This window comes from Ranitomeya imitator, chromosome 3 (assembly GCF_032444005.1).
Source record: "Ranitomeya imitator isolate aRanImi1 chromosome 3, aRanImi1.pri, whole genome shotgun sequence".
Taxonomy (NCBI): domain Eukaryota; kingdom Metazoa; phylum Chordata; class Amphibia; order Anura; family Dendrobatidae; genus Ranitomeya; species Ranitomeya imitator.
The window spans coordinates 792,672,178-792,692,643 of record NC_091284.1 but is presented as its reverse complement, the minus strand read 5'-3'; the positions used below and the strand labels follow the sequence as shown (position 1 = coordinate 792,692,643).

Here is a 20,466-nt window from a genome sequence, read left to right as displayed (position 1 = left end):
CTGCCAAAAATATAATACTCCTTCAGGTTGTGATGGTGGTTTCATGAAGTATACCACTGTGCCAGAGGGAAGAGCCACCATGTAAGAAAAGTTCCTACTGTGGTTAACTTAAGCCATCGCTTTTATTTTATGGATTTCAAAAAAGTAGCACTACATTTTCACTTTATTTGTGAATTTCCCTGAAAAAAAAATCATCTTGTTCCTCGAGGTGCTGGAACTTTTATGGCTCCAAACCCTATGGAAGTGTCTGTGTCATCAAGAACTTTAGGTGGATTTGACATGGGCAAAAACCTCATCCGTTCTGTCCATCTGCCCCTGGAAATGTGTTTTTGAATTTGGGGGCAAGGCTGTTCTACAATTTTGGGCAGATTTGATTCCCTTCTCTCTAATTTGCTTAAATCGAATTAGGTTCTCCAAATCTCAATGTATGCATATGCTCCAGGAGCAGACATGTCTGTATGTGCAGTGCGGCTGCATAGGGGCCATTGTGGAAGATGTTTTCACCTATCGAAAGCAATTACAGTTCACTGTCCTCTTTAGTGCTTGTTTTCGTCTCCCTTGTCCAATAACACTGGGAGATGGACCCACCTCTCAGTATCTGTCTGGGGTCAATGTGAATTATTAAATATTTGCTTTTTATGCAAACTGGGACACAAAATAAAATCCGATAGGATGAAAGGAAGAATTTTAACAGTAATCCAATGTATTAGAGAATTTTCTCTACCTAAAGATCTAAACAGTATTCTTCTTCTTTGTAAGAATGTTGTACTGGTTAATAAAGATACATCTCTTTACATCTGTACCTATCTATCTAAGTAAAGGGCAGAAACTATCTTGCTCCCTAAAGTTACAAAAAAATAATAGGCAAAAAAAAAAATAATTGTACATATTCATAATACCCTTAATTAGGATGCAGTCACAAACCAGTAAATAAAATGCACATATTTGGCCTGCATATAATTGGGTGTACTATGTAAGTGCACATATACAGGAGGGGCCCTTCAATATCAGGATCGGCCCCTACTATGCCTGCTCATTCACTCTTTTTGTTGAAATTCTATTAGCATCAGTGAACAATGGGTTAACCATGGTGGCTAACAATGCCCAAGATGGTCAAAAATGAAGCGTTTCAGAACATTTGCAGCATTCAAATCTGATTATAACAAATACGTAAAAGTTAGAGAGGAAGTAAATACCTCAAATCCCAAAGGTCTTCCCACATTATCTTTGGAGGATTTCCATGCGACAAGGATTTCGGATGCAGACAGGCCTGTGGCTTTGACATCTGTGGGAGCCGTGCTCGGTTCTGCAGGTAAGAATTAAAATAAATGTAATGGAGCTATATTAAACGGTCTTCTATTCAATGATTATCTCCCCTGATCTCAGAAAGGTCCTCTCACAGGTAAAATCTTAGAAAAATGTTTAGAATTGAGAGTCCTCAGTGATTGATATCTTTTAACGGCTAACTGATATGGTAATGAATTGCAAGCTTTCGAGACTACTCAGGTCTTAGGTAAAATCTTACAAAATTTCATTTTTTTAATCAGCAGAAGCTGTATAATGCAGGATGTAACTCAGGATAAGTAATGTAATGTATGTACACAGTGACTGCACCAGCAGAATAGTGAGTGCAGCTCTGGAGTATAATACAGGATGTAACTCAGGATAAGTAATGTAATGTATGTACACAGTGACTGCACCAGCAGGATAGTGGGTGCAGCTCTGCTCAGCTGCTGCTCATTGTGCTAATTGTGGGTGCGGTCGCTGCTGAACCTGCAGTGTGCTCCTGAGCTCCAGAGAACCACCATCTCTCCACCTGGGGACCTGCTCTCTCTCTTACCCAGGGAGGGAGTGGGTTTCCTGGGATGAGTGAGGGAGCCAAGTCCCAGGCTTCTGCTTCCCGGACCAGGCTGGCGGGGGGCAGAAGGAACCAGCAACCAGCCTGCACATCAGAGGATTCGGGGGTGAGACGCTCCACCAGGAGTCGCAGCAATGTGGCTCCTACTCCCCCCAGGTCTGCAGAGACCCAGAGAAGCCGCAAGGCTTCCATGGAGGAGAAGCCTGCTAGTATGCAAGATGGCGGCCCTTCTGGAGGAAAGCTGAGTGCTCACGGAGGTGAGGCCGACCTCACCGAGGAGGGTTGGGCGCTGCAGGGTCCCCAGGAGTCTGTGACCACCTATGCCTCCCGGGTCATGAGCCACCTCCGTGAGTATGAAGATGCTAGCAAGAGACTGATGAGACTCCGGGAGGAGCTGCGCTGCACAAGCAACAAAGCTGCAAGTTCCTCCAAACCGAGGAAGAATCAGCTCCAGGCGGAGGTAAGGAGACTGAAAGAGGACATCAATGAGCTTGAAGTCAGAAAAGCTTTCATAAGAGAAAAAAGTGGACCGTTTAAGGAAAAACTTATTAATGAAGATCGATTCAGGGAAATGGCTGATAACAGAGAGCAAAGGCAGATGGGGCTGCAGCCTGAGTGCCAGGTGGATGATGATGATGAGGAGGAGGATGACCAGCAGAAAGCTCCACCTGGCAGCCCTCTTAGTCACTCAGAGGCCACGTGCAGCGAGCTCCCTGCTGGACAGGCGACGATGACATCTCGTCGCAGTTCTGCTGGCTCTGGGGAGGACAGTGACATCGGCCAGGGAGGGGCGCTAATGGCAGAGATCAAGCTGCTGGAGTCCCCAGTGTGCCTTCAGAACTTCCATCTTGGTGATGATTTACCAGAGGAGGCACCTGGGGGCCAGAAGAAAAAGGTAAAGAAGATCAAACCTAAGCTGCAGGAAGCGGTAAGCTATGTATATGCCCCCCTCCCTGTACCCCCTGAGTCGGCTGCAGGGTCAGCTCGCTGTATAAGCCCCGTTGCCCAGCCCAGCCCGGGTTCTGCTGTGGATCCGGTGCAAAGGCGCGGGGAGATTACAGAGCACGGTAATGAGGCGCAGAGCTCCGTCTCTGCTTGTAGTAGCGGGGATGTAGCAGCAGGTGCATCAGCCAAGAGGCTGGACAGTGAGGGCGGCCCGGCGGCGGGCAAACGATCAGGCCACGATGCTGTGGTGCGCTCCTCAGTGGGAGGGGGGAGCGGCCCAGTGTCGGGGGCAGCTCCGGTAGCCTCGGTGCCCTTGAATGCTGTTGCCGCTGATCACTTAGTTGAGGAGAGGCGGCAGTGTGAGGGGGTTGCTGGGGCTGGGAGTTCCGGTCCTCCTCCCAAAGTCCTGTTCTGTGTTGGCGCTGCTGGTCAACAAGATGCTGACATATAGGATCAGCGGCGCCCCACAGTGGCGAAAGATCAGCGGCGCCTGGTAACAGTAAAGCAGCGGAAAATATCATCTGATGACGCGGAGGGCACACGTAAGACCAGGGGTGAGGTCACCTCCAGTTCTGTGGAGGAGAATCAGCCCCTTGTGCCTGATGATGCGGAGGTCAAAATGTCACCCCCTGTTGTCACTGGTCCAGCAAGAGTGAATGTGGTGGTGGGTATGGATGAGGAAAACTCTTTGTCTAGTGGTGTGGTTGCTGGTTTGGTAGAGGGTGAGGGGGTTATGGAGGTGGGTAATAGTGATGCTGTTGGTGTGGATGCGGTCACTGGTCCGGTTGCCCCCCCGGTGGTGGCAGCGCCTGTCAGGAGTTATGCCGCTGTCACCTCTGGGGGAAATAGGGCATCCTCCTCATCTCCGGGCTCTGGGGACGGCATGTTGCAACGGCGTCTCCTGGAGGCTCTAAAGAAGGGGGAAAGATCACTAATGGTAGAGGGTCGAGAGGTTGATCTATCCTTCTGGATAGAGAGGCATGGCCTCGGGGCCTTCCGAGAGCAAAGAGGGGGGGATACAGTGTGGTCCCTCCCAACAGCCGGGCCGGGTAGTGTGCGTAGGAATGTGGTCCGTCTTCAGTGGAGGGGCAATGATGCGTGTCCTCCAAGGTCTAAAGTTGTGGAGCTCCTGCTGAGGATGGGCTTCAGTGCGATTGACATCTACGCCTTGATACATCCCTATTCCACACCTAATTTTGATGTCAGCTTTGTTCGGCCAGAGGGGCTGGAGCTCTTCTGGTCGAACTATGAGTTGGCAAAAAATGAGCCCGGCTGGCGAGACTTTGCTGTTCAGGTGGTGTCTCGCCAAAACCAAGTCAAGAAAGTGACCGTGATGACTTGTAACGAGTCACTTTCTTGTTATGACATCATGACGTGGCTTAGCCGGTATGGAGAGGTGGTAGAAATGCCAAAGAAAAACCATGACGAGTTTGGTATCTGGTCAGGGGCCTGGACGTTTATGGTAAAACTTAAGCGTTCAGGTGGTACGGTTGCCCACATACCATCATCTGCCTTCCTGGGTAGGGATCGTATCCTGGTCTTCTACCAGTTGCAACCGAAGCTCTGCCACAAGTGCGGCGACCCCACACACTTCAGCGCAAACTGCACTGTGCAGAAGTGTGCACTGTGTGGGGATATCGGCCATCTTGCTGCATCTTGTGTGGAGATTAGGTGTCACCTGTGTGGTGACTTAGGTCACCCATTCAGCCGTTGTCCTCGCTCCTTCGCTAATGCAGTCGTGACCCCGGTGGGAGAAAGCCGTGAGGCTGATTCTGCTGGGGAAGGGACTAGCTTGGATGAAGGAGCTGAGGGGCCAAGGAAGAAAAGCAATAAAAAGACGCCAGTCCAGCTAAGGCGTCTAGACAAGCGCAGACAGGATAGGGAGCTGGGCGAGCCTCGTACTACTGGGGCGGCCCCTGTTCTGGATGCCAGTCTTGCTGCTGAGGCCCCGAGGGATGATGAGTTGGATGAGGAGGTCAGGAGGATCCACAGGGAGGAAAGTGCCACTGCCTCAGAGTCCTCCCATTATGAAAGTATGGATGAGGATAATAGGCAGTGGCTAGAGGACAAGCGTAAGCTCGGCACCAAAAAGAAGAGAAAGAAGGGAGATAAAACATCTTCTCCCGCTCTGACCAAGGTACCTAAGGAAGGAAAAACCGACTCCCCTCTGGTTGGTCTTTCCAACCGGTTCCAAGCCCTTGAAAACATCTCTTCCTCTGAGGAGGAAGATGAGGGTGAGGTTCTGGCTTCGGCGGGGCTCACAGGGGACGCCGAGTCTCCTCCTTCTGGGAATGTAAGATCCTTGGAGGGAGGGACTGGCCCAGAGTCCGGAGACGAGGACCAAAAAAATAAAAAACACGTGGGAATGGATACTTCATTGTCATTAAAGAGGGGGAAGGTTCCTCCTCTGAGGCAGAGGATAAGGGGAGTGGGAAAAAGAAAGCCATCTAACTCAATCACCAATGATGGCGGTACCCACTCCGTTGACGCCGGCGTCCATTAATGTCGCCAGCATAAAGTCAAATACAGCTAGATTTGCGGCCTTTGATTTTCTCAGCCGGGTTGAAGCTGACATTTTCTTTTTGCAAGAGACCAGGCTGCCAAACATGGCAGATGTGTTTAAAGCTAAGAGGGAGTGGAGACTCGGGCCCTCCTATTGTTCTCTTGCGGCCGAGCCGTATAGCGGAGTGGCGGTCCTTTTTACCGCACCGGTGGAATGCCGACGGGTTATTGAGTTAGAAATGGGGAGGTGCCTGATCTTAGATGTCCTCATGAAGGGACAAGAGCTCCGGCTCATTAACATCTATGGTCCCCAATCTAAGTGGGACCGGAAGTGTCTCTTTATGAGGATCAAGCCCTACCTTTTTACAAGTCGGCAGGTTGTCTTTGGAGGGGACTTCAATGCTGTCACGAGGCCCCGAGATAGAGGAGGTTCCAGAGACAAGCTGACTTATGATAGCGTCGCCCTTAATAGTATAGCTAGTGAGGCTCGCCTGGTGGATGTCCACATTCGGCACACCCCAGGCCACGAGGGGTTCACCTATCATAGAGGTAACTGTAGGTCCAGAATAGATAGGTTTTATTTAAAGGAGGAAGCTGTCTCTTCAGCACTGTCTGTTGTTGAGGTGGAGTTCTCCGACCACTGTTTAATTTTGTTTTCTCTGAATGTTACAGAGACCCTCCGGATGGGAAGAGGCTTTTGGAGGCTCAATTCATCTCTCTTGGAAGAAGCGGAGATAAGACAGTCCTTTGGGGATTTTCTTCAGAGCCAGGTACCATTACTGGATCTTTGTAGTAGTAAGTCAGAGTGGTGGGAGATGTTCAAGGAAAGGGTGGCGAGATTCTTCCGCCAGCTCTCGAGCCTCAGGAGTCTGAGCAGGTACCGCCTGTATCAGGGTCTGAGGAGGAAACTCGAGTATCTTGTCTCAACTGGAGGTAGCCGCGAGGAGATCTCCAGAGTGAAATCTTTGCTTATGAGGTGTCAGTACGATAGACACGCATCTTTGGTTTTTGAGAGGGATTACGGGAAGTACCGCTCACCCGACCCTTACAGAAACTGCAAGATGTCAGTGAATAGTAAAGTGGTTACAGGACTGGTCGACACTATGGGGTCCCTGAGGCGATCCAGATCAGGGATCCTGGAGGTTGTCAGATCCTTCTACTCGCACCTCTTGGGGAAGAGTGATCTTGATTGGGATGAGATGTCGGCTTTCCTGGCTGAAGCTGTCCCCGAACCAGGGGTAGACCCCTCTCTTGACGTTTTGACAGAAATGATCAGGGAAGAGGAAGTTCAGTTGGCGATTGAAGGGCTTGCCCCCAAAAAATCGCCTGGTCCAGATGGCTTAACATCTGAATTCTATAAGACCTTTAAGGACGTTTTGGTTCCCCTCTTGACTGAGGTATTCAATGAGTGTCTTTCCTCGGGCACTCTGCCGAAGTCAATGAGGGGGTCTGCTCTGATCATCTTGTCAAAGGGTAAGGACCCGTCTTGCATTGAGAACTGGCGTCCCATAGCGCTTCTCAATGCAGACAGGAAGGTTCTGGCAAAGGTGCTGTTTAATCGGCTGGTGAAATTTGCACCCCGACTCCTTTCGGGGGCCCAGCATTGCTCTGTTCCAGGCCGCAGCACATTTAGTGCTGTGCTCTGTGTCCGAGAGGCAGTGGAGCAGGGTAGCGCTGGTCACTGGAAGGGGTACATGCTGTCACTGGACCAGGCAAAAGCGTTTGATCGGGTTAATCATGAGTACCTCTGGTCCGTCCTTCTGAGATATGGCCTGCCGGGGGGGTTTGTTGATTGGCTTAAGACCTTGTACAGTGGGGCAGAGAGTTTCCCGCTTGTGAATGGTTGGATTGGCAGCTCTTTTGATGTTGGGTCCGGTGTTCGCCAGGGTTGTCCCTTGAGCCCGCTGCTGTACGTGTTTGCGATTGACCCTCTTCTTAGGAGGGTGGAGCGTGGACCGTTGGCCGGGATTGGGATGGACCAGGCAGCACCGGAAGCCACTCTGAGGGTGGTGGCGTATGCTGATGATGTCACTGTGTTTGTTTCCTCTCATGAGGAGGCAGGGTGGCTGATGTCAGAGGTAGATCGCTACTCGGAGGCATCCGGGTCCAAGATCAACCGGGATAAGTGTGAGAGTCTCTGGCTGGGAGGAGGAGATCCTGGTTTTGATCTCCCGGACACCCTTCCAGGACCCAAAGTCTCTGCAAAAGTCCTTGGCATCGAATTTGGCCAGGGGGATTACCCCAAACAAAATTGGGACAGCAGGCTAGAGATCGCCACTCAGAAGGTGAACCAATGGAAGGGTTATTCTTTGACCCTAAGGGAAAGGGTAAACCTGATCAAAACTTACCTGCTCCCTTTACTGATTTATCTGGGCAGTGTATGCATCTTGCCGGAATCTCTCTGGACTCGGGTCTACAGTTTGTTCTTCCAACTGTTATGGGGGAATAGACTGAACCTGGTCAAGAGGGAGGTTACTTACCGTACGAGGAGACTAGGAGGGTTGGGTATGGTCAACCCTGTGGTATTCCTTGTGGATACCTTCATTAAGATCAATATCGCAAACCTCTGGAAAGAGAGGGCTCCTCCGTGGGTATTCTCCTGTAGGGGATGGTTTCAGCCTTTCTTCCAGGAATGGGAGACAGGAGGGCAAGTGAAGGATCTTCGCACACCGCATGGACATCTTCCGGCTTACGCTACCTTGGTTCTGAAGGTAATTCGTTGGTGGGGTCTGGGAATGTGGGAGATCAGGACTCTGCCAAGGAAACTCCTTGACAATAGGGTTCTGTTGACCCATTTCCAGAGGCCTCTGGCGCTCAGGGACTGCCCAGTCGGGATCTTGGGGTGGGTCTGCATCTTTTGAATTCTATCAGGATCCCCTCGAAGTTTTGGGACTTGGCTTGGCGCTGCTTCCATGGGAAACTGTGTGTGAGGGACAATCTGAAGTGTAGGAGCTCTGAGGACAGGAATTGTCCTCGGGAGCATTGTGGTACCTTGCTGGAAAGCATGGACCACTTCCTGCTTCATTGTCCCTTCAACACAGAGCTGTACAACAGGGTGGGCGCCTTCATTGGCTGGTCTCGGCTGGCCGGTCTCTCCTATGCGGAATGGGCCTATGGAGCATTCGGAGACCTTGGTGGTCGGGACCGCTGCACCTTATTTCTAGTTAGCGCAGTGGTTAGGTATCACACGTGGAACGCACGGTGCTTAGTATCGACGCAACGAAAAATCCTCCCAGTGGAAGATGTGTTTAGGACCATACTCGGTGACCTGGTGAAGGTGCGCTCTCTGGAGTATGGGAGACTGGGCGCACGGAGGGCCGCTCTCCTCTGGAGGGGCTTTTCTTTTAGTGTGCCCTAGTCTGGTCATCTCCTTTCCTGGTGGTGGGCTGATGCTGACACTATAGATTTTTGTTTTGTTTGATCATTATACAGTGATGTAGGGCTGCAGGCGCCGAACTTGGGCTTCGTGATGTGTAATTATTGTGGTATGTGCTGCTGTATATAATGTATATATTGTATATAGGGATATAGATTTGGGTGTAGGTGTTAGGTTGGGTGGTGGGAAAAGGGGGGAGGTGGGATTATCTTGTGGGACTATAGGACACTGGGTTGTTTGGGGGAAAACTGTCACTGCCTGATCTGGCCTATGGACGTTGGACCTGGACTGAGGCATGAGACGCAGGACCAGCTCTCAGGTCAGTGCGGGGGGTTGGGAATGAAGGATAGCTTAATATTGTATATATTTGTGTAATTTGTAGTTATTTTATTTAAAACTAAAAAAAAAAAAAAAAAAAAAAAAAAAAAGTTCATGTATATAGTTTTTGTTTGCCATTGTTTATTTTATTTGTTATTATTATCTTTTTGGTGACCGGACCAGAAGGTCAAAGTAGTTATTATTCTGTATATACTGTATAATATGTGTGAGAGGAGAGAATGAGCGGCTGGACCAGTGTTCAGTATACTGATTATTTTCTGGCTAATATTTTTGTTATGTTTTCTGCTATTATTATTGTTATGTTTTTCATTTTTATAATAAAAGATCTACAGGATGTAACTCAGGATCAGTAATGTATGTACACAGTGACTGCACCAGCAGAATAGTGAGTGCATCTCTGGAGTATAATACAGGATGTAACTCAGGATCAGTAATGTAATGTTTGTACACAGTGACTGCACCAGCAGAATAGTGAGTGCAGCTCTGGAGTATAGTACAGGATGTAACTCAGGATCAGTAATGTAATGTTTGTACACAGTGACTGCACCAGCAGAATAGTGAGTGCAGCTCGGGAGTATAATACAGGATGTGTTATGATCTGGTGGCCTAGGAGCAGCATGAGACAGACTCTGGAGAAGGTGGTCCCTGTACTGACCGCAAACCCTGAACCTAGCAGCACAACTAGAAGTAGCCGTCGGGGGTACCTAACACTCCCTAGACCCCTCGACACAGCCTAAGAAATAACTACCCCTAAAGACAGAAACAGGAAACCTATCTTGCCTCAGAGAAAATCCCCAAAGGATAGATAGCCCCCCACAAATATTGACTGTGAGAGGAGAGGGAAATAACATACGCAGATATGAAATCAGATTTTAGCATAGGAGGCCAAACTAGCTAAAAAGAAAGAATAGAACAGAGTACTATGCGGTCAGTATAAAAACACTAGAAAATATCCACCACAGAAAATATGAATCACCACATCTGACTAAAGACATGGGGGGTATATCTGCATCTCCAGAGAAATAGCTAGGCTGCAAAAAATCCTTCACAGACCAAGCTGGACAAGACAAAAACATGAGAATGCACAGAACTATAAGGTCCACTGCAGGTGGACAGCAAAAACAAAGCCAGGACTTATCTTTGTAGAAAAGCACAGCAAACTGGAGAGACCAGCAGGGAAGTGAATCCTGCAAAAACAATGAACAACTGGCACTGACTAAAGAGTCCTGCAAAGCTATATACCCCAGTCAGTTTTGCAAATAGTAGATACACATGTCCACTCCTGCAGTCCAGGTACGACTGCATTACCCTCTACAACCACCGGAGGGAGCCCAAAAGCTGAATTCACAACAAGGATGTAACTGAGGATTAGTAATGTAATGTTTGTACACAGTGACTGCACCAGCAGAATAGTGAGTGAAGCTCTGGAGTATAGTACAGGATGTAGCTCAGGATCAGTAATGTAATGTTTGTACACAGTGACTGCACCAGCAGAATAGTGAGTGCAGCTCTGGAGTATAATATAGGATGTAACTCAGGATCAGTAATGTAATGTTTGTACACTGTGACTGCACCAGCAGAATAGTGAGTGCAGCTCTGGAGTATAATACAGGATGTAACCCAGGATCAGTAATGTAATGTATGTACACAGTGACTGCACCAGCAGAATAGTGAGTGCAGCTCTGGAGTATAATACAGGATGTAACTCAGGATCAGTAATGTAATGTATGTACACAGTGACTGCACCAGCAGAATAGTGAGTGCAGCTCTGGAGTATAATGTAAATGTAACTCAGGGTCAGTAATGTAATGTATGTATACAGGGACTGCACCAGCAGAATAGTGAGTGCAGCTCTGGAGTATAATACAGGATGTAACTCAGGATCAGTAATGTAATGTATGTACACAGTGACTGCACCAGCAGAATAGTGAGTGCAGCTCTGGAGTATAATACAGGATGTAACTCAGGATCAGTAATGTAATGTATGTACACAGTGACTGCAGCAGCAGAATAGTGAGTGCAGCTCTGGAGTATAATAAAGGATGTAACTCAGGATCAGTAATGTAATGTGTGTACACAGTGACAGCACCAGCAGAATAGTGAGTGCAGCTCTGAAGTATAATACAGGATGTAACTCAGGATCAGTACAGGATCAGTAATGTAATGTATGTACACAGTGACTGCACCAGCAGAATAGTGAGTGCAGCTCTGGAGTATAATACAGGATGTAACTCGGGATCAGTACAGGATCAGTAATGAAACACGTTTATACAATAACTCTACAAGCAAAACTTAACCTCTATATGAAAACTAGAAAACTGAACTCATCTCCATAATTCCGGTAGCATTTTCTAAACATATATTATACTCATCATACAGAAAACCATATGCTGCTCTGACATTTTACATTGTGTGTGCAATATATCACCTTTAACAATAAAAACATATTGATAAAATAGGAAGCGTTAACACAATTTTTTATAAATCTGTTATTCAGGCTGAATGCAGGAATCTAAATCACCTCACAAAGTTAATAAATGCAGCTATTAACACCTGCCGGGTAAACTAGCAGACAATTACTGTTAAAAATCAATCAGCAGACAGTGGTAAAAATAGATTTTTTTTTATCACATGTTCCATAGAAAAACAAGTCTCTTTGTAGATTGTGAAACCCAGAGCAAAAAAAAAATAAAATAAAATAAAACCTTTTTCTATTTTTTGCTTCTGATTTATTATGACATCTTTCTTATTCAGGGGAATACAGAAAATCATTGTCTGTTTGTTTAGTAGTTTCATCCCCCTAAGCCGGAACGGGGAGCTGCTCACTACAAACAGGTCCGCCATAGGGAAGCCAAGACCAAGGTTCCTAAGGCCAAAATTCACAAAGTTCTTAAAGGGTTTCTCCAGGACTTCTTACTTCTGCATTGGAACAAGTCTGCTTGCTAGGTATCATTAGGTCTCATCCACACCATGCAGATATTATGTATTGAAATTAATGGGACTCGTGCATGATTTCTGCTGGCCATGCACGAAAAGTGGAAACTAGCTGATGGAAGCCTCATCAGAAAAGCCTCCCAGTACTAAAAAGAGGTGAATGCCCCTTTAAGTAGGTAATTTGACATAATATTTAAAGACATAACAGTACAACCACAATGGTAAATATATGGTTGATTTGCAAGGCCACTATATGGCACCGTTTTATCAGCTTCATAGTAGTAAAACAGTTATATATAGGTTGCCTAGCGTAAAGTCTACAAACTAAATTCACCATTTTGCGGGCAGAATTGATGATAAGATTTCAGTTGTAAAGTCAGCAGAATTATGATTGCAGCTCTGAAGTACATTACAGACTCTATCTCCGGAACAGGACTTGTGCGCAAGTGTATTGGAGTGAGATGCCCCTAACTTATAAAAAGGTGCATTTCTCAAATCTGGTGCATTATCGAATATTCTGACAGTAGAAATCAAATCTACAACTGCTGTAAGCCGGTAAAATGTCTAATAATAATTAATTCCAGACCTGATACCCTCGCTTTCTTTTTCAAAAATGCAAAAGAGGCAAACTTAAGACAAAAATTGGCATGCACCGTAATTTGTACAAAAAATGGGGCAAAGTGCTTTAAAAAATCCCCTTCCCCCCCGTGCACTTGCAAATCTTACATTTATTATTTGTTTATGTATGTGAACTGTATAATGAGGTTTGAAGAAGACCCGTCGCCAGGTGAAACGTGAGAGGTTTTTGAACTTATTCCTGCTGCTCCCCTGAATATTAATTTTTTATTATGTTCTATGGTTCTAGAGAGATAAATACTTTTTTTTAAATTTTGCACTAGTTTTTATGGTCTTTACTCAGTGGGTGTGGCTCACAGGATCCTCTGGGGCGTGTCTTTAGGCTGCTTTAAATAATTACCCTGTGAGCCACAACCACTTTGTTAAAAAAAAACTGAAAAATTAGCACTAACTAATAAGGCCCTTATCTCTTGAATTGTATGGAGGATTTTTTTTTAACAGAAAAACAACACACAGAATACTCAGGGGAATAAAATAAGAGCAAAAGCTGTCCACATTTGACCTGGTGACAGGTCCTCTTTAAAGTTGATCATACTGCTGAAAGGAATGACCACCTTCCTAACTATTTTTTCTTCATTCATTCTATGTGGTATCCATAGTAACAGACTTCAAACAAAGCCTGTGTAGTCTGATCCTGCACATTGCCACTCAGCTGCACTTTATTTCTCATTCACTGAAACACTTGCAGTTTGATTTTCTCCTTAAATGAGGTAAATGGAAGCAGGAGGATCCCACTGATTATTATGGGATCCCTCTGGGTTCTGCTGTGTGTCTTTTATTTAGAACAGAAGCAAAATCACATCAAGCAGAAAAACTGACACATAATGGAAACTGTACACACCCCATACTCAAAGGGGGCCCTCTGCCTCCATTACGCAACAGATCCATTTTTTTTTTAAATCAATTGTTTGTTCCTAAAACCTAACTGGACAAACAGAATGTTTGAACATATAGTACTCAGAGGTAGGGCACAATAACTGCGAGATCCGACTACACAGTTTGTTTGTGGTCTGTTACCATGGAGACAGTAACTGTACACACAAATCAGTAGAATGTTTAGCAGAATATTTTTTAGTGAAAACTATATGAAAAATCGTTTCATTTGTCATCGTAAATACTTTGGATCATAAGCATGGCTGCAAAGTTAGAAAATGGAAGAAATAAGAAACTTTCCAATACATCTTGACATTCCGACATTCCACTTTCCCCCCAATCTCTTTATTATTAGTGATGAGCGAATATACTCGTTACTCGAGATTTTTCGAGCACGCTCGGGGGTCCTCCGAGTATTATTTAGTGCTCGGAGATTTAGTTTTTCTTGCCGCAGCTGAATGATTTACATGTTAGCCAGCATAAGTACATGTGGGGATTCCCTAGCAACCAGGCAACCCCACATGTACTTATGCTGGCTAACAGATGTAAATCATTCAGCTGCGGCAAGAAAAACTAAATCTCCGAGCACTAAAAAATACTCTGAGGACCCCCGAGCGTGCTCTAGAAATCTCGAGTAACGAGTATATTCGCTCATCACTATTTATTATCGTATAGCACAAAACAACCACTTTGTTGTTAAATTACGGTACCTGATCTTTATCTGGATAGTCTGAGTAAGTGTATCTAACATATACTGTAGTTCAGAAGTAGAGCACAATAACTGCGAGATCCGACTACACAGTTTGTTTGTGGTCTGTTACCATAGAGACAGTAACTGTACACACAAATCAGTAGAATGGTTAGTAACGCAAAACAGTATATATAAAATATTGAGCAGAATATTTTTAATGAAAACTATAAGAAAAGTTGTTTCATTCAAATTGCAAATGCTTTAGAGAATAAAAGATAATTGCAAAGGGGGAAAAGAGAATAAATAAGAACCCCCCAATATATCCTCACATTCCAGCTCCCACCAATCTCTTTATTGTTCCATGGTACAAAACAACTGCTTTTCTGTTAAATTACCTGATCTTTATCTGGATAGTCTGAGCAAGTGTACCTAACATATAGTAGTCAGAAGTAGAGCACAATGACCTTGAGATCTGACTACACAGAGTTTGTTTGTGGTCTGTTACCATGGAGACAATAACTGTACACACAAACCAGCAGAATGTTTAGTAACACAAAACAGAATATTTAATATTCAGCAGAATATTTTTAATGAAAACTATAAGACAAGTTGTTTCATTCGTCATTGTAAATACTTTGGAACATAAACGATAATTGCAAAGGTAGGAAAGGGGATAAATCAGAAACCCCCCAATATATCCCCACATCCCAGATTCCATTAATCTCTTAAATATCACATGGTCGAAAAATATCCGCTTTGTCCTAAAAATACCAGATCTGTACTAAAATGGCTGGACAGTCTGAGTGAATGCATACATTTTAATGACTCTTCCCCCCTCCGAGAAGTGCAATTTATATGGACTCTAATGTTCTTATAATTGTGAAAGCCATTACGTACAAATACAACACAAGGAGTGAGCACGGAGTTGGAGTTGGCTTCTTCTTCATAAAATCATTTTCTATCTGCAGTTTTCAAAAACCCATATTCCTAAATGATATCAAATATCAGAGAGTAAATCACGGACACAACAAGACCCCACAGATCTCACATTGGCACCATCTTTGGCAGTCGCTAATCTACTAAACAAATAAATATTCTCACAACGTGAAGGATAATTATGGAATTATCCTTTATGGGTATCTACGGAGAAGAGCTGTCCAGCTAATTGAGTTACGACTAACGGGTTCTTATTTCTGTTTCTCGATTCTATAGAAGCTGAATGGAAAAGTGATTAGATTAAGACGTTGTTCTACAAACCTTATAACCCTAAAAGGTTTCTGCAGCAACTTCTAGCTAATTCCACGTATGTATCATTAAAACAGCCTGGATTAGCAGAAGACGGTGGTCTCAGATAATTACCTGTCCATGTCGTTGAGTGCTGGCCAACGAAAATAGCTTTTAGTTATGATTAGATAAAATCTAATTAGGCATTATGTTGCATATTTGCATTTTATATTATTATTTATTTTATTTTTTGTTATTGAGTTTTTTTCTCATTTCTTTTTTACCTGTTAAATATTACTGTGTTGTCAAGGCAGCGTCATACGAGAAAGGTGGAAAATAGGTATGAGACCAATGAAGGAGTGGTACACCTCTGGATGTGTAGGCACATAGCGTATGGACCCTGTTATTTATCACAGCAGAATGACAGCAGATTAACAAGATCTTTGCGGAAGAAAGCAGTGAGCAGTATGCGTTAGCAGCATAGGCCACGGAGATCAAAAGGAGAGGGAATAAGTGAGACATAATAGGTCGTGAGACTTTCTTGTAAATACAAAATCCAGGTTTATAGTTAAGGCGATGGTTTTGCGAGCTCAGAAATTAAATCCAAAAGGGAGCTCTCATAGCTATAGAAGGAAGCAACATAAAGTACCGTATGTGTTTTTGTTTTTTTTCGTTTTTGCTCCCCTTCTTTCATAACTGTTTATTTTTCTGTCAATATAGCTTTTTGAAGGCTTTTTTTTGCAGGGCAAGTTGTACTTTTGAATGACACCATTCGTTTTATCTTGTGATGCAGTGAAAAAATTCAAAGTGCGTTGAAATTGCAAAAAAAAAGTGAAATTCAAAAATTGCTTTTTTGGTTTTTTTATGAATCATGTTTACTATATGGTAAAACTGACTTGGCAATATGATTCCCCAGGTCAGTACTAGCACGCAGATACCAAACATGCATAGTTTTTTTTTTTTTATTAAAGCGGTGAAAAAAAAATTGCAAATTTGTAAAAAAAAAAATTTTCTTGTGTCGCCATTTTTGGAGACCCTTAACATTTTCTATTTTTTGATATATAGAGCTGTGCGATGGCTTACTTTTGGCATCCTGAGTTGATGGAGATTTGATCGTCTGATTGCTTGTGCTATACATACAGTAGCAGGGCTTCAGCACCTCTATGTATAATGAGAATCATGGTCTCCTTTGAACGCCAGCTAAATGATTACTTTCACAAGAGGTTGGTAATGATAGCCATGAAGGTCTTCAGCAGACAACCGCCTTTCATGAGAACCAATCAGAGTTCCGTGATTATGTCACGGGCGTGCCGATGGGAGGGTGGAATGACGCGCCCATTTGCAGCACATGTTAAATACCGCTGTCAGAGATTGACAGTGGGATTTAACAGGTTATCAGGCGTGGATGGGCGGAGATCTGATCCATCCACGGTTGTTAAAGGCGTATGATGGATGATAAATTAGCTGTCATGTGCTAGGAAAAATGCGAGCTCGGTGTGCAAGCCTGAATGAAAGTCAGGGAGCCAGTATTTTATGTACTGGTTCATCATTTGATGGTAAGGGGTTATTGTAAAAGTGACCTCAGCATAGAAACGGATGGTAACTCGGTAGTAAATAACTGTTCATTTAACAAAAGAGTGCACTAAATGACTTTTCATGTTTTTTAAATAAAAAAATAAAAATGTTCCAAAAATCATCCATCTTAGTCATTTGTGGTCAAGCAGAGTCGTCTGTGCAGAACTCAACTAACTCAATCTGACGGTGTTGCTGTCAGAGGTAACATGTTGTGACTGAAAGAAGTTATGCACTATAAATTACTTAATACTCTCTGCTTTATCCCCACTAATAACCTTTCAGAGCTAAAGAAAGCAAATTGTGACCTGCGATTTTTAGTACTACTGCCTTGATTGCCGATACCAGTGGTGCTGCTTCTGCTGCTGCTACCAGCTCGTACATTCTAAGCTGTGGTATGTATTTTTCTTCTTTTACCATACAGTTTAAATAACATTCAATAATCTTTTCAACCCCAATTATTCAACCCTTGCCAAAAAAGGAAGTAGTTAGAAATGTCTGGTAGATAAGCACAGAAGTGTAAAAATAATCATACGCTATTCTCTAATTTTCTGGCCGCAGAAATCTCTGGTTTGTGCATATTTTAATGTATGCCATGTTCAAGACAAAAAAGGAAGGTGAGTTAAGGAATATTTTAAATTTGGGATTTGTCAGGGACTTCAATCATTGGTGAAACCCCAATTAAAAAATATTGAGAAGCCTGTCCATAGCTGGTAAGCATAACCTACAATTAATACAGTAAGTATGTAACTAGTGCCATTCTAAAGTAATTATTGCCAATATAAAAAAAAATAACAAAAAAAACCCTAAATTGCTCATTTAAAAAAAAAAAGATGCAAGGCTTCATGATTATTATAGCTTAACTGATTAAATATGGACAAAAAGAGATTTTGACAAACTACAAAGATAAACCTATACTGGAGCCCCTTATGAATTTTGGCAGGCTCCAGCTATCATCTAATTACTGTTATGGTGCCAAGTGAGCATTGCAACCAGATGATCATGACGGAGGAATAGGATAAAATGGAAATTTTTCCTTCATACTGGGGTCAACACTGTAACATGCTGGTGGGATAAATGTTGGCTTATGACCATAATAGTCTATACATAAGCATGTACCACCTACAGCTGTGTGTGTAACTAGTGCCAAACGGTGAGATATTGGGTGGATGTTGATGCTTTAATAGTGTCCATTACAAAGCTATCTGTTGGCTCATCATCACAGTGGTCTCACCTCTTTAAGCTATGCGTAAAACTGGTTCCAGTATTACACAGAATATAATAATATGGTAATATGGTGGTATTTTAGCTCATTAGGTGTTGCTATCATTCTCTTTTTTGATTTCGAGCCATGGCGACTTGATGGATGAACGATCTGTAGGAAGTTCAATCCGTGCAAGTCAAGATAGGTCCACATGGGTCTTCTACACCGTTATCTTGATAGTATCAAGCCATCAGGTTGCTGGTCTTCCTCTTCGCTTTGTCCTTTCTATTCTTCTGATCATGATATCCTTCTCCAGTGATTTCTCTCTTCATATGATGTGTCCAAAGTAGGCAAGTCATAGCTTGGTGATCCTTGCTTCGAATGACATGTCTGGCTCGACTTGTTCCAAAATTGATTTGTTTGTTCTTCTTGCCATCCATGGTATTATGATTGCTATAATATAGCTCAATATTTGTTGGCTCATCATCATAACAGTCTACATGGCATACGCCACCTATAGCTGTCTAAATAACTGCTACCAAATGTTACAAACAAAGCAATAATTTGGTAATATAGTGGACATGGGGTCAATAGGTGCTTCTGCAGTAATACTGGTCAATACAAAGCCATCTGTTGGCTCCTCATCACAATCAACTCCTGTAGAAGTATTACTAATGCTACAAATTAGCCTATATTGTAACAAGGCCGAGTGCCTATCAGATAGCATTCGGCCCAATGTTATACTATTGGGCAATACAGATCTGCGATTTTTTTTCTCATGCAATTCAGTATGAGTAAAAAAAAAATGGTGGCTCCGGAATTTGGATGACACGCACCCATGCAAGTTTATGAGTGCATGGAAATGATCAGACTGCACTCGGATGTCACTGCGGTGGACACGGAGAATGGATACATTCTTTTTTCCCCATCTTCTCCACATTCGAGAAAATTGAATTACACTATGATCACAGTTTAATCAGAGTATGATTTGCGTAATTTACCCCATTCTCTTGGATGAGAGCAAATACTCCGGCGTGACCGTAGCCTAACTTGTATCTATTAACACGTAATCAGTACAACAGTGCTGGTCTAAGCCAGGTATCGACCATTTATAATCCTGCCTAGGAAATTTACCAATGAGTATTAATCCAAATAATTTTATGAATGCCCCCCATATTTATTCTTATTTATCTATTATCTAGGCATACCCCAGTGATTAGAGTCCGTACGGCACGGAGCATCTAGTAGAGTACACCACAAAGTCTAATCTGCACACAACATTTTTTTTTTTGCTATGGAATCCCCAATGACGTATGTCTCTATATAAAATACAAAATGCTCTCTTGGCAGTAAAAATGCTCTTTTTTTTTCGTATTTTGTACTGTGTTTTTTATGATTTTTACAGCATTTTTTGGGTATGGATTACTTGTGTGTTTTATCTATAGTATACATTTAATAAAGTTAGTTTTATCACCAAAAACACTGAAAAAACAACATTGTGGGTTTTTTGGAGCATTTTTTCACTTTTTCAAGGCTTTTTATGGGTGCGCAAAAATGTTGTAAAAATTCTAAAAGAATTGACAGGCTGCAGTTTTAAAAAACGCTGTAGGTCTCAAATTCAGTAAGGAATAAAAAAAACAAGAGTGTACTTGAGATTCCAGTAGATTCATAGCTTTTGTTGGTACATTTTAATTTGCAGAATAAAAAACAAACAAACTGCTGCATGTGAACATAGCCTTAGGTAAGTCTGACATTCACAGTCCAAGTATGAATCACAATTTCTGGACTAGCCGTTGGTCTCTTGACCCAAACTCAACAGCCTCATAGGCAAAATTGAGGATGTTGAGCTTAAGGCCGGGGTCACACTCAGCGTATGAAAATACGGTCCGTATATTACGGCTGTAATACGCTGAAAAGTCCCGAAAATAGTGGTCCGTAGCTCCTCCGTAGGCAGGGTGTGTCACCGTTTTTTGCGCATGGCATCCTCCGTATGTAATCCGTATGGCATCCGTACTGCGTGTTTTTATCGCAGGCTTGCAAAACCGACATACGGCTATACAAGGGATCCATGTGTAAAAAAAAAAAAACAGAGTGGCCAAGTGCCAGAATAGGCGCATCTTACAGATGTGCCTTTTCTGGGGTGGCTGGGGCAGGTGTTTTTAGCCAGGGGGGGCCAATAACCGTGGACCCTCTCCAGGCTATTAATATCTGCCCTCAGTCACTGGCTTTACTACTCTGGCGGAGAAAATTGTGCGGGAGCCCACGCCAATTTTTTCCGCCATTTAACCCCTTAATTTACTAGCTAGAACGGC

General features: G+C 43.7%; 1 protein-coding gene across 1 annotated transcript in view; it reads right to left on the bottom strand.

The window, feature by feature from the left end:
• CNTN5 (contactin 5) overlaps nucleotides 1-20,466 on the bottom strand; it is a 2,082,395-nt gene that overhangs the window by 92,534 nt on the left and 1,969,395 nt on the right. Inside the window, exon 22 of the mRNA XM_069759184.1 lies at nucleotides 1,197-1,306. Coding sequence (XP_069615285.1) covers nucleotides 1,197-1,306 — 110 coding nt within the window. The remainder of the gene's footprint in view (nucleotides 1-1,196; nucleotides 1,307-20,466) is intronic.